The 13,699-nt window shown below is 39.5% G+C and overlaps 2 protein-coding genes across 2 annotated transcripts; both read left to right on the top strand.

The window, feature by feature from the left end:
- Positions 1 to 485: 485 nt before the first annotated feature.
- LOC133912365 (GPN-loop GTPase QQT2-like) lies at positions 486 to 3,640 on the top strand. The gene is made up of 6 exons (XM_062355052.1): positions 486 to 698; positions 817 to 970; positions 1,104 to 1,330; positions 2,300 to 2,590; positions 2,925 to 3,130; positions 3,219 to 3,640. Exons 1-6 carry the CDS (start codon positions 636 to 638, stop codon positions 3,487 to 3,489), a joined length of 1,212 nt encoding a protein of 403 aa, XP_062211036.1. The 5' UTR covers positions 486 to 635; the 3' UTR covers positions 3,490 to 3,640.
- Positions 3,641 to 11,323: 7,683 nt separating this feature from the next.
- LOC133912366 (probable NADH dehydrogenase [ubiquinone] 1 alpha subcomplex subunit 5, mitochondrial) lies at positions 11,324 to 13,470 on the top strand. Its single transcript, XM_062355053.1, has 2 exons — positions 11,324 to 11,753; positions 13,035 to 13,470. The coding sequence occupies exons 1-2, from the start codon at positions 11,417 to 11,419 to the stop codon at positions 13,223 to 13,225; spliced, it is 528 nt and encodes a 175-aa protein (XP_062211037.1). The 5' UTR covers positions 11,324 to 11,416; the 3' UTR covers positions 13,226 to 13,470.
- Positions 13,471 to 13,699: the final 229 nt, after the last annotated feature.

Here is a 13,699-nt window from a genome sequence, read left to right on the forward strand (position 1 = left end):
TGTTGGTGAAATTAAAAAGCAGATTTTACATCCATTTTAATTCCGTTTCTGCGGTCTTATGTGATGGAGATGAACCTTCGAGACAGCCTGTGAATTGTCAACGGTAACGGGCTTTCCTGCAGGTTCCTACGAAAATCGAAATACGTCCTTGTATAGGCATGCCTGAATTGGCTGTTACGCCCTGCAGCAACGCTTGCGAGCAACCAAAATGGCCCGGTGAACAGTGATGGCACGGCAGCGTGCGAGTGGTGTGCCTTCACGGAAAAGACCGGCACGTTCAGCAGCAGCACTCTCGGAACACTGTGCCGGCCCGCGTGGGCGCGTAACAATCTGTCTCGCGGCGTGTGCGCACAGCACGGCAGACCGCAGACGGCCCGATAAACCATCGCCGCGGCATGGTTTAGCCCAGCCCACACACATACGGCCCGATTAATGCGCCCAGGCCCGGGAATTGGAGCACTTTCCCCGTACAATGTCGGTTCCGTCCAGCAAGTCAACAACCATTCTACTCGCCGTTGCCCTTCGCTGCTGCTTCCCCTCTCTCTCATTCCCTTTCCGCTCCCCCACGCCCCTCCCAGTGAACCCTAGGGTTTAGCGGCAACCTCCCTCCCCTCGCCGCACCTTCCGCGCCGCCGATGGACGTGGACTCCGACCCGGCCGCCGCGAGCAAGCCCAGCCAGATGGACCTCGAGGACCAGGCATGCCGCCGCCGCCGCCGCCGCCTCCCCCCGATTCCTCCCCTCGGCGATTGTTTCCCCATTTGGTTATGTGATACTAGAGTGACGATTTTATGCGCTGGATATGGAACGTGTGCAGACGGACGCAAAGGGGAAGGGGAAGGGGAAGGTGGAAGAAGAGGGGAACGAGAAAGGCGAGGAGCTCGCGGACTCCATCGGGAGCCTCTCCATCGGCCCGGGGCGCACCAACTTCAAGAAGAAGCCCGTCATCATCATCGTCATCGGCATGGCCGGTGCGTCGAATTCCCTCACCTGCTATTTCATTGACGTTTCCTACCAGGAATCCCCTCGCCAACATGTGGTGCTTTGATCTTTTGTTTCAGCAGTTTGGAGTTTTGGATATGATTGGTTCGGTCTATTGTGCAGGGACGGGGAAGACGACTTTTATGCATCGGCTGGTGTGCGATACACAGGCATCAAACAGGAGGGGCTACGTCATCAACCTTGACCCTGCGGTGATGACGCTGCCATTCGGGGCCAACATTGATATCCGCGATACAGTGCGGTATAAGGAAGTGATGAAGGAGTACGGACTTGGTCCCAACGGTGGCATCCTCACCTCGCTCAACTTGTTCGCCACCAAGTTTGATGAGGTTAGTGTCAGCCCATGGGGCGCTATAATCTATTTCATGATTCCATCTGACCCCGTTGCACAAACACACCTAGTTAGGTGAAAAATAGAGTTCAAACATATGATGACAATTTTAAACAGAATAGTTTTTGTGCTAGCCTCACAACAATGCCTAGTATGCTGTGTATAGGCACCAATTGCTTAGTAAGAACGCAAAAGAATTTTATATGTGCATCCGAGTATTAAATGATAATTTTTCAGCTGTGCAACTTCACAAACACACAACCTCTATTCTCAAATAGATGTCATCCTAGAATGTGTGAAGTCAAACTTTAGGAACTTTGGTCACTAATATACACAAAACTATTAGGATTTGACATATGAAAGTGATACCAATGAATTTATCATGAAAAAGTATTTTCACGCCATCAATTTTTTATCGACTTTTACCAATAGGTAGTTATGAAAAGTAACGGTCAAACGTGTTTGTTGGAGATCGTGTCGATGTCCTAAACGACAAGTAAAAAAAGAATGGAGGTAGTAATATTTAGATTGCTTCAGGACTAAACTTGAACACAAGGATGATATTTCGATATGCCGATCCTATGCATAGATCTCCATGAAACTGGGAAGTGTTTCGAATGCTCAGCAGTAGTCACTAGAATGCTGTGCACTGTTGAGATTCTACCGAACATAATAGGATCCAAGACAAATAGGACTGGTATGCTTTGCGAAATGATGTTTTTTACCTACTCAAATATGATAGAGGAATGCATTTTGGATGCTGTGTCAACTACTATTCCATGCTAACTGCTGTAGAAATTGCGTTCAATTTCAGCTTACATTGGAGTGCAGGGGAATTTTTCTGATGCCGTACTGAATAATTCAACTTATTTGTAAAATTATAGCACTTTTGATGGTATTTGAAAATTGCATTTTCCTGCTACCATCGTCTTATTCAGCTAACATGACCTCTAATATTCATTCTTAGGTTGTGTCTGTTATTGAAAGACGTGCAGGCCAGTTGGATTATGTGTTGGTGGACACTCCTGGCCAGATTGAGATCTTCACTTGGTCGGCTTCAGGAGCTATCATTACTGAAGCTTTTGCATCAACATTTCCAACAGTTGTTGCATATGTTGTTGACACACCCAGGTCAACAAACCCTGTTACTTTCATGAGCAACATGCTTTATGCCTGCAGTATTCTCTACAAAACCCGCCTCCCTCTGGTCCTGACATTTAACAAGGTTGATGTGGCCAAGCATGAGTTTGCTATCGAAGTATGTATACAATTTATGACAATATTGTTTCCTCTGTTGTTGATTCTATCTCATTAGCTTCTGCCATATATTATTCTCATGCTGTCAAAATTACACTTCACACGTCATGCAATGGCTCTCTTTTGTTTATACTTGGCAGAATTTGCATGCCGTGAAATATGTGTATGAACAACTCGGTTGAGTTTGTGTCCATTACCTTCAGTTTTGTTCATCTTGCTGACTTATTAGCCAGTTTGTGTTTTACAATATTGCACTTGTATATTCCACAAGTTTTGCTTTTCACAATATTACACTGATATCTGTAACTGGAGCTTAATCTTATTTACTGGACCAGTGGATGCAAGACTTTGAGGCGTTTCAGACAGCTTTGGATTCGGATAAATCTTACTCCTCTACATTTACCCGAAGCCTTTCTCTGGTTCTTGACGAATTTTACAAGAATCTACGTTCTGTTGGAGTATCTGCAGTATCTGGTACTGGAGTCGATGCATTTTTTGAAGCTATAGAAGCAAGCGCCAAGGAATACATGGAAACTTACAGGTCTTGTCTCCTAAGATGAACTGATAGAAGACTATCTGCCTACCTGTATTTACAGCCTCATTACTAATTGTTATTTGAAAATTTTCAGGGCTGATCTTGACAAGAGGATTGCTGAAAAGGAAAGACTGGAGGCGGAACGTAGGAAGGCGAACATGGAAAAATTGCAGAGAGATATGATGAAATCCAAAGGACAAACTGTGGTACTCAGCACTGGTTTGAAGGGCAAAAATCCTGCTTCAGACATGATGGATGATGCTGATGAGGAGGACGAAGAGGAGGCATCGGAAGATTTCAAGTTTTCTGAGGAGGACGAAGAAGGTGATGGAGAAGATGAGGAAGTGGCTCATTTTAGCTTTTGAGGTACTGTAGTATTACTCCATTTAAATACGAGCTTTACCTAATGTACTTAGTTGTTTTGGAATCTGAGGTTGTTAATAATACTTAAGTGTCTAGTTTTTGCATTGAATGTAAATTCGCATTTCAGGCACTAATGCTAACCAGTGTTTGCTACTTGAGCGAGAGGCATATTATATATGCACGTTATTAACATTTGCATTGTTCCAGTGGATAGTCCAGAATTCCAGATGCATTGCTAGTCTAAGACCAAGTTGAGATGTTATCGTTCCTCGTATACTAAGTTGTTTCTAGATTCTTCAATTCCAATATGATGTTATTAAGCTTTATCTTGGTAGGTGACCCAACATTAAGTTTACTTGGTGGTGTACTGATGGAAAACTCGTTGATACGTTTCCGATTTACTGAAGCGGTATGGAAAGCTGTCAATATCAGTAGGTGGTTGACTCTGCTATTAGTCTGTAAATCAAATCTAGCACTTTTTAAACAAGGCATTCTGGTGCTGGCAGTTTATGTGATAATTTTGGAACCTTTAGTTTGAATTCGATTCCATCGCTAAGCTGAACTAAATATCTTCATGCTACGTGCTAAGGACCGATGCGAATCTAAACAGTTTCAGTTTTGTCGTGTAACCTTCGCGAAGTCGCAAGTCATAACGTAATCTTTATTCACTTGAACAGCAGCCCAGCTGACCTGTTAGCTAACATCGTCTCATTCATCGCGTGATTCTAGTCGTTAACTCGTTGAGAAAAATGAACTCGGGGGACTATGCAAAGAAAGTCTTAATAAGATGTGGGGGTTTTGTCCAGAGTGCGAATCCCAAGGCGTAATCAGCGCTCCAAAAACATGACATTTGGGACTAAAGCTGGTGGCTGATCCCTAGCAAGACGAATTTTAGTAACGAGCCAAGTTTTTTTATAGCAGAAGGGACTTTGTTTCGTATTGATGTTCATAGTTACAAAGCAAATGTCGGGTGGTGACATATAACGCATATATGGTGGGGTTATGTATGGTGGGGTTATGTGGGCTTTTTTTTCTCTCAGTTAGAGTGGGCTTTCTTTTTATGTACAAAAATTTGAGTTTTTTTTATTTTTATATTTCTAACTTAAAATATTAAATAAATAGGTTGCTCGTAGAAAGATTTGCAAAAATAAACGTCTACCGCCCTCTCATGGGGCGACTACACTTTTATTGTAAATGAATGTAAAGAGACAAAGAAGTAGAGAATGAAAACAATGAACTCTTGTATTTATTGATCATAGTGTTTATATATTTATACATAGTGAAAAGATATTATGAGAGGACATGTCTATTGGGAAGACATCTCTTCTCAATAGACACAACTTTTGATAATTGATCACATGGTTATATCTAAAAGTGTCTATTCATAACACTCCCTCTTGATCAATTATCTTGAATATAAACTTTTTGTTAGAACTCCTCCAAAAATCATGTTGAAAAAATATGAGAAGAAAATAATATATTGATATGCCATTAAAACTCTTTTAAAACCCAATCGGAAAATATAAGGAGAAAATATCATGACATAGATAGGTTATTGCCTTATCATAAGCTCATATGAGAAATCTAAATAGGAAAAACTCATTTTGGTGGGCTTAGAGAACAATAATTATAATCTATGGATTATGTTAAAACCTCATGGAAAAATAGGAGTAATACAAGTGATATACTGTTAAAACTCCTTTAAAATTCAGTGAAAAAATAAGAATAAAATGGTACAACATATATTGATTATTGTCTCTTTGTAAACTCATATGAGAAAACCTTTAAAAGGAAAAACTCATAAGCGAGTTTAGAGAACAATAGATATGTCTTTGATATCTCTTTTAAAAAACCTGAAAGGAAAAATAAGAGATATGATATATGATCTTGTGTAGATATTGTCTCATTACAAATCTTATATGAGAAACCGTATAGGAAAAACTCATAAAAGAAAAGAGTGTAATATAATATGAACATATTATTATTTAGGGATAAACTCCCCCTGACCTAGTAAATCTCGTAGTCATCGCATACCAATTACGTGAATACATTTTGTAATACGGAAGTTGGTAAGGACTTAGTGAATAATATACGAGATTATTATATGATTTAGTTTGTAAGATTTCTATCTCTCTATTAGGAGGATAGAACATTTTAAGAGCAATATGTTTGGTTATACTGCTCTTTATGTAACATGTTTGTATTTGAGCAAATACGTGCAGAATTATCTTCATAGATAATTATTGATGATTCAATGGAATCAATACCACATGATATATGTGTTTTATCACTCTACGAAGTCATACACATATATGTGATGTTTCAGAATGATAGATGGAAGTAGCCTCTGAAATCTATTTTAATGACTCCTATGAGAAGACTATATCACCATGAAATCAGTCTGTGATATGTTGTTATGGGGATCAGTTATATAGCCAGTATATAGATATCCCACTATGATCATATATTGATTTTTTTGATAGAAAAATCTAGATCTTTGGTACCATAAAGATATCTATAGATATCTTCTTTGACTCCCGCCTAATGGCGTTGTTAGATATGTATTATTTAAACTAGCAAGTTATCTGCAAATGCAATATCAGATCTGTTGCGATTTGCAAGATACATGAGCGTTTTGATAGCACTAAGATATAGAATTTTAGGTTCAATATCTTTTCATTGTCAATCCAATGTATGAATGGATCTTGATTCATATTTAGGGATTGAATGATCATAAGTATTTTAATGGATATGATTGTTCAATATCATTTGGATATTGATGGACTGATGGATAAATATTCCTGAAGAAATATGATTAAGTTGTAGATTTAAGCAAAATTTGATTTTACCCAAATTATTCATCTCAAATTCCGTCATAAGATGATTACATATTTTGTCGTGTGTGGTTTGGAGATAAAACAAAATCTAATTGAGACTTTATTATGAACACACATATATAATCATTGTGTTTGGAGTAACCTTTCTGTGGAAAGAACTCATTTAGTAAATTGTACCACAATCAACTTAACTGCTTGAAGTCATGGAGTGACTTTGAGCTGTACACAATATATATTGCGATTTGTATTTAGATTCAGAATGCGAAGTCCATTAGGGACTTATATGTCCGAATCTATCCAATTCATTTGATCTGCCAATGATATTGAATATGAGAACATAATTTTCACATATACCATGGGGTATGTAGCATCATAATTGATGTCGGGCCTCTGCGTAAACCTATGTGCTACAAGCCTTGCTATTTCACCATCTTATGGACTAAAAATCCATTTTGCTTTCGTAGGGAAGATATTAGAGGTGTAGATATTACTTTTGTGAATACCTCTCTTTTGTGAGCGAGTGTAATTCTACCTCAATTGTTTCCTTCTATTTGGTCCGGTCCGAGTGCTTGAGGCACCCTGCCATGGCCATGAACTTTGGACTGGATCCAATTGAAGATCTTTTGCAATTTTTGAGGAGAAATTATTTGTCGAAAATTTGTAGTCTTTGGTATTGACTGATTCTATGTAATCAATATAGTTTGTGGAAATATTATCATATTTAACTTCGTGTATTTCCCAAAACAATGGAGTTAGGGTGTTCCCATGACCCAGCGCCTGAATTTGTGTACACATTTGTGTTGGGTATTTGGATGTTGAACATCTATATGCGTTTCGATAGTGAATATCCATAAGGTATCTATCAACTTGATGTTGTTGATTTGCATTTACTGTCGTAGAGGAGGGATTCCTCTGTTTCCGTAGTAGCTTACAAGAAGCTTTATTCTTTGTGACCGTACTTCTCCCCCTCTTATTTTGATTTGGGAGTTGAGTGATTTTGTTTGGTACCTCCACTCTTTTCGGCACATTCTTAACAGGAATGTAGGATTTGATGACACCTTTATGACGAGTAAACGCATCTGGCAAATGATTTGCAATATGTTGCAAATACAAGATGGTCTGAATAATGATTCAGATCTCAGATACGTGGATATGATGATTGAATGTGAACGTGTGTGACATTCTCTTATGATTCCTGGCATTTTTTGTGGTATTAATCTCCCCCTAATACCTGAAATTGTCCTCAAAATGTTATGAGCATACAGGCAATGAATATTTGGCTGAGGCCAAATTTCCATTTATTAACTGCAATGGAGGGAGTCGTATGATTGCAGTTGGATGAATTTGGTATAATGATGCGGTGTGTAAAGCTGCATGTCACCAACAAGATGTTGGTCAATTACAATTCTTTGGTCGGTCAGGCAAATAATTTGATTCTCTTGATGAGAGATTCAGCTAGACCATTTTGAATGTGCACATATGGTATTTAATGCAGTAGTGCCCAAAACCAAACAATAATTGAATGCACATTAAGGAACGGCATTATCCATGTGAATAGATTTGATCCTGCGTCCAGGATTATTTGCTCTATTTGATAATTTGAGCAATTAGTTTGGCATAAGTGTGGTGCCTTATGTATAAATTACACATATGAGACTATTTTCTAGATGCATCAAGCAACATTGTATAATACCTAGATGGTCCATAAAATTATTGAAATAGAACGACATGTATATTCTTGAATGCATTTAGGAAATTGGGTGGCGCATTATGAATTTTAAGGTAAGAGGGCCTTAAAATTAAATTCCCTGTGACACATGTGGTGTACATAAATCTGAAGATTTTGGGAATACTGTGACCAATAGAATTGCTAATGATTTTTCTCATCATCTCTAATGTAGAGTGACCAAGGCAATCATGCCAAGTCTTGATGTAATCAAGATAGAAAAATTATTTTGTACGCAATATGTGGTACGGGATTTAATGTATGTATACTACAATCCATATGGTATATAGGGAAGCTTGTCATATCCGTTGATTAAGAGGAAAAATTTCTCATGGGTTTCGATATGGAAACCATTCTGACGGATATCTCTATAACTTATAAGGTACGGGTTGAGTTGAGATACTATAGAGCATCAATGATTATGACTTGTGTACCCATAATGAGAGTAATTATGGCACGATCAAAGCCAATAATCACTACATCGCATCCAGCGGTTGTCAAAATATTTCATTATCTCTTAGTAAGAGTTTGGAAATATTTTGGTTTCCCTAAGTATAGAATTTGTGGTGTAACTATCCACAATACACATTTCCTCCATTGAGTTAACTCCCGTAGAATTCTATATATAGAATTGAAGAATTTGATATGAAATTCTTTTCAGATATATAGAATACATACATACTTTATTGTAATATCATAGTGCTGATATAATATTGTATTACAACATTTAATGGGGCGTAGATAATATGGTATCCAAGGAATTGAGAGACTATATAAGGTCTCTAAACATGTCGTGCGAAGCAAATCCGACAATCATATTTTCCGTGCTCATAGGATCTTCTGGCTGCAGAAGAATCTAGTTGTTACATGGTTCTTGCAGAACTTGTTGTGAACAACTAGCCTCCTTGGTGGAGTCAGTTTGAAGATTGAAGTGTACTTCAAATCTTTTTCCTTGAGCAAGTTGGTTATGTCCCACGGATTATAAATACAGATCAACTAAATATCTTGGAGTGCGATATTTCTTAGTGGAGTGCTTGTAGCATCTACACTTGCGACAAACATTAGATTTGTCAAGTTTGGAAATGCCTTGACCCTAATCCAGCTTCTGCTTTTTGTTGCATTTGTGTTTACCATTGAAGTTCTTTGGATGACATTTAATAGAGCCATTTGAACTTATTGTTATTCTGAACATTAGTATGTACTTCAGGTAAAGGAGCAGCGCCGATTGGACGCTAATGATGATTCCTTAGAAGGAGTTCATCATACTTTTCGGCCTGAAGTAATACATGGATTAAGTCAAAATAAACATGGTATGCTCTTGCATGGTATTGTTGTTGTAAGATCCTATCAGCGGGAAACATAGTAGATAAAGTTTTATCTAATTTTTTCGTATTTGTGGGTTCTTTTTCTGCAAAAACTCAATTCTGAGCAGATTCATGAACATCATTATTGTATTCTCCGACGGACTTAAAGTCCTGGAGTCGGAGATGTGTCCATTCATGACATGCATCGGGCAGAATGATTGTCTGATGTTCACATATGCTTTTGAGAGCTAGCTACAAAGTGCTCAGATTTTTCATTAGATACTCAGACTTAGGATCCAGATGGATATGATGCCTTATAACATGATCTTGTAGCGGTGATTCTTCCTCTTGGGGAGGTAGTAGTGCCGCTATTATTCCGTGGGACACAAGACTAATATTGACGTCCATTGTCCATGTTGGATAATTGTGACCGTCGAGTGTGAGTTCATCGAACTCTTTGCCAGCCTTTGTATCGTACATGGATTTTGACCATAGATTTGATTAATTTATAGTAGGTAAATTAAAAATCATTATGGTAATGTTTTAATAATAATGCAAAATTTGTAAAGTCAAGTTAAAACTTGAATTACATAGTGTAGATCTCAAATTATGTAGCTAACACGTTGAAGATAATCACCAGATGTGGTGTATATCTCACAGTAGTAGGAGGCATAATCTGACATTTGTCAGTAGATAGCTATGTTTCTATTACTTTGTGTTATACAAATTTTATGTTAACACTTTAAAGATAATCACCAAAATGGTGTAGGCCTTTATTTAATTCATATTCAAATTGAATACGCACATTAAGGATAGTTACTGTGTCCTAAATATAGTGTAGATCCTACAGTAGTACTTAGGTACTACCTTGTGTATGGTCAATATGAGATATGAATTAAGGTAATCACTTGAAAAGGTGTAGATATTTGTTCCAAATTTAACATTGGGTACGCACTTTAAGGATAGTTACTGTGTGTTAGACATAGTGTAGATTCCGCAGTAGTATTAGAGTACTACCTAATGTATGGCCAATATGCAAAGGTTTGGAATATTGTGTTATATCAAGTGGAAGAGGTAATCACCTTTTTTGCATTAATAATTAGGAGAAGAACGAGAAGAATACGCGGTCTCCAACGCCCTCAAGGTTGAAAATATAGCATCAATGAGTACCTGATGGCCTTCGTGCCTCTGTTCTAGATGGTCGAAATCGATTTCTTCTCTGTGTTGATGCCGATGAACGCCTTGTAGAGCGCGAGTGCATTGCCTTTGTAGCACAGTGTAGATCGTTTGTCTGTGATGAATGGCGAAGATACGCACGGGGGCACCTGAGGATTAGTCGCAGTAGAAGACGATGGAGTTCATAAGGAGAGTGGAATCGCAGCCCATCTCGTTGTCCATCTCTGTTCTTGCCGTCGGTGTTCTTCTATTGTGGCCGATGTCTCGGTGGAGAACATTCGTGCTGATAACATATTGTAAATGAATGTAAAGAGACAAAGAAGTAGAGAATGAAATCAATGAACTCTTGTATTCATTGATCATGGTGTTTACATATTTATATATGGTAAAAAGACATGATGAGAGGACATGTCTATTGAAAAGACATATATTCTCGAATTTTTAGAGCAACAGAAGACTACTGTTATGAATAGATCATATAGAAGAGGAAACGAGAGGTAGGAACAGTAATTTTGATGACTACTGTTCATCCAATGGCTGAACGCCCTCAAGAAGCGGTACGGGCCTAGCCATCATCGGTAGACGTTTATTTTTACCAATCTTCCTACGAGAAGCCTATTTTTACCAATCTTTCTACTAGAAGCCTATTTTAAGTTAGAAAATAAAAAAATAAAAAACTCTAGAAATTTAGCGTCCACTTGGTTCGAAAGAAAGCCCACTCTAACTCAGAGGGGAAAAGCCCACATAACAGCGAGTCCACGGCCCACGCGGCCACCGCATCAAGAACACCAACTCTGCCCCCATCCAGCAGCCTCTCAGCCCCGCACCTCACCAGAGAGACGCCACCAGTACCACCACCACCACCCCCGCAAGCGACGACGGCGAGATGTTCCTGCGGCGGATCCTGACCGGCGGTGGCGGCCTGGCGGCATTGCGTGCGGCACGCGCCGTGAAGGAGACAACGGGGATCGTGGGCCTCGACGTGGTGCCCAACGCGCGGGAGGTGCTCATCGGGCTTTACACGCGCACGCTCAAGGAGATCGAGGCCGTCCCCAAGGACGAGGGCTACCGCAAGGCCGTCGAGTCCTTCACCAATCACCGCCTCCAGATCTGCCAGGAGGAGGACGACTGGAAGCTCATCGAGGACAGAATCGGATGCGGGCAGGTCGAGGAGCTCATCGAGGAAGCCCAGGACGAGCTCAAGCTCATCGCCAAGATGATTGGTACACTTGACTCTTTGCTATCTCCACTCCCCCATTTCCTCCCCTTGGTCTCGTTATCTCTACACTAGATTCCTTTTTTATGCTGTAGCTTTAAGCCTTTACTGATCCATAAGATAGAAATCAGGGCAATTGATGTACATTTGTTTCAGTTAGTTCATTTTGTATGATGGCTGCCTTGTATGATAGATGGTTTCATGATCTGGGGACAACAACATAGTGGCACTTGATGCGTGATTAGCTCATGTAGGACGAGTGGCTGTCGATTGGTAGTAGGGTCTTTGGTGATAGAATTATGTTCTAGTGGATATAGATAGATGGGATGTTTGTTTTGAGGTTGCTTGTTGATCATGGGAAATATCCATGGCATTGCTCGTTTATTGTCTGGCTGTCCGTAGCGGCGAGCCTACGATTGTGGTAAGGTAGGTAATAGTCTAATAGATGTTGTTCAAGCATATAACCTGTGTTTCCTTAACACTAAAGCTTTTGGATGTACTGGTCGGTTTATGAAAACTCACCTTTGATGTGAAACACTTGTTTATGTAACCTGGAGTTTCTGTCTTGTAGTTATGTTTGCTTCTGGTCTCATGGTGCATGTTACATCAAGAATGATGCCATTCTTTCATTCAGCTTATTATATTTCAACTAAAAAGTCGTTTTACCATTTTATCACACTGATAAGAACTTGCAATTTTTGCAGTTCTATAGGCAAAGCATACACTGTTACACTGTTAAGGTTCTTGTAGAGCATTCATGCTTGATTCATATTCTTGCTGCTAAGCTAAGCTAAAGTGGGGAATAAAGTCACATAGATTTAAGTCTTATTTTCTCAAAAGAGAAGGTCATGGCTTGCTGATGCTTTTCATCTGAACTTGCCCCCAAAAATATAAGGGGGAAATGGTGCATCGACTTGGTGGCAAACTGCCAAAAAGGAGCACCCTGATATATCAAACACTAACTAATACAACACTCTAGTTCGCTGTTACTAATGGGAGGGAATAGTGGCACAAATGGTCATGTTATGCTAAACTTGAAGTTTGTTAAGTTATTGTTACTGTAACTCTTGATGACCAACAATTGATTTACCCATCATCTATTCCTTAGTATTAAGATTGCTGACTGTGTGTGAGTGTGTCCGAAATATATTTGCAACACTGCTTATGTCTATGAACATGTTCCAGGCTTCTAGTTCCAGCATATATATCTGCATGTGTTATTTGCTGATACAAAACTTTTGGGCTCCAGTTTATTTTAAGTTTAGTATTATGTTGCAACGAATGGCAGAATGGGATCCATGGGGTGTTCCTGATGACTATGAATGTGAGGTGATTGAAGATGACACCCCGATTCCTAAGCATGTTCCGCAGCACCGGCCTGTTGCGCTTCCTGAGGAGTTCTTCAAGACATTGGATGCTGTCAAATCCGATCCCGCTCTGCAGGGCCAGGGCGATGCTCCTCCTCAGGTGAAGTCTTAAAGTTGTGAACTCTTCACGATATTTCATTTCACCTTTTGCGGCGTGACTAGTTTCATGTGTCATTTGCCAGCAATGTGCTTGTTGTTCCAAGCAGAATAAATTTGTAGCGAGTACTATCAAAGAATGAGTTAACTCAGTGATCTGACACAGTAAGATTTGTGTCCATGAATGCTTAATACCACGAACATCTTTTATGTTGTTGTTAATCTATGTTGACGAAAGATTGAATGTTAGGTGAGCTCTTAGTTTCTTGTATCCAAACCCTGCACTTCCTTGTTTGCCATCATTTGGTGACTGTTTAGATCTTGCATTGAAGACCACTTAAGCATTTCAGCGCCCTTTTCTCTGCCAATTTTTTACAGTCGTTTTATTTTTTTCTTGGAAACTTGGGCACGACCGCGCGAGGCTGCTCAGTTGGTCAGGTGCGCTCTGAAGCAGTGGACATCCTATCCAAGGAGTCCATTGCCTGGTGCG

Source organism: Phragmites australis, chromosome 3 (assembly GCF_958298935.1).
Source record: "Phragmites australis chromosome 3, lpPhrAust1.1, whole genome shotgun sequence".
In the NCBI taxonomy this organism is placed as follows: Eukaryota; Viridiplantae; Streptophyta; class Magnoliopsida; order Poales; family Poaceae; genus Phragmites; species Phragmites australis.

What these genes read in the sequence shown, in the direction of transcription:
- LOC133912366 (XM_062355053.1), top strand. Translation starts at nt 11,417, where the DNA reads ATGTTCCTGCGGCGGATCCTGACCGGCGGTGGCGGCCTGGCGGCATTG. An exon ending in GCTCATCGCCAAGATGATTG is followed by an intron (nt 11,754 to 13,034) that starts GTACACTTGACT and finishes AACGAATGGCAG; the next exon opens with AATGGGATCCATGGGGTGTT.
- LOC133912365 (XM_062355052.1), top strand. Translation starts at nt 636, where the DNA reads ATGGACGTGGACTCCGACCCGGCCGCCGCGAGCAAGCCCAGCCAGATG. An exon ending in AGATGGACCTCGAGGACCAG is followed by an intron (nt 699 to 816) that starts GCATGCCGCCGC and finishes GAACGTGTGCAG; the next exon opens with ACGGACGCAAAGGGGAAGGG. An exon ending in AGCATGAGTTTGCTATCGAA is followed by an intron (nt 2,591 to 2,924) that starts GTATGTATACAA and finishes TTACTGGACCAG; the next exon opens with TGGATGCAAGACTTTGAGGC.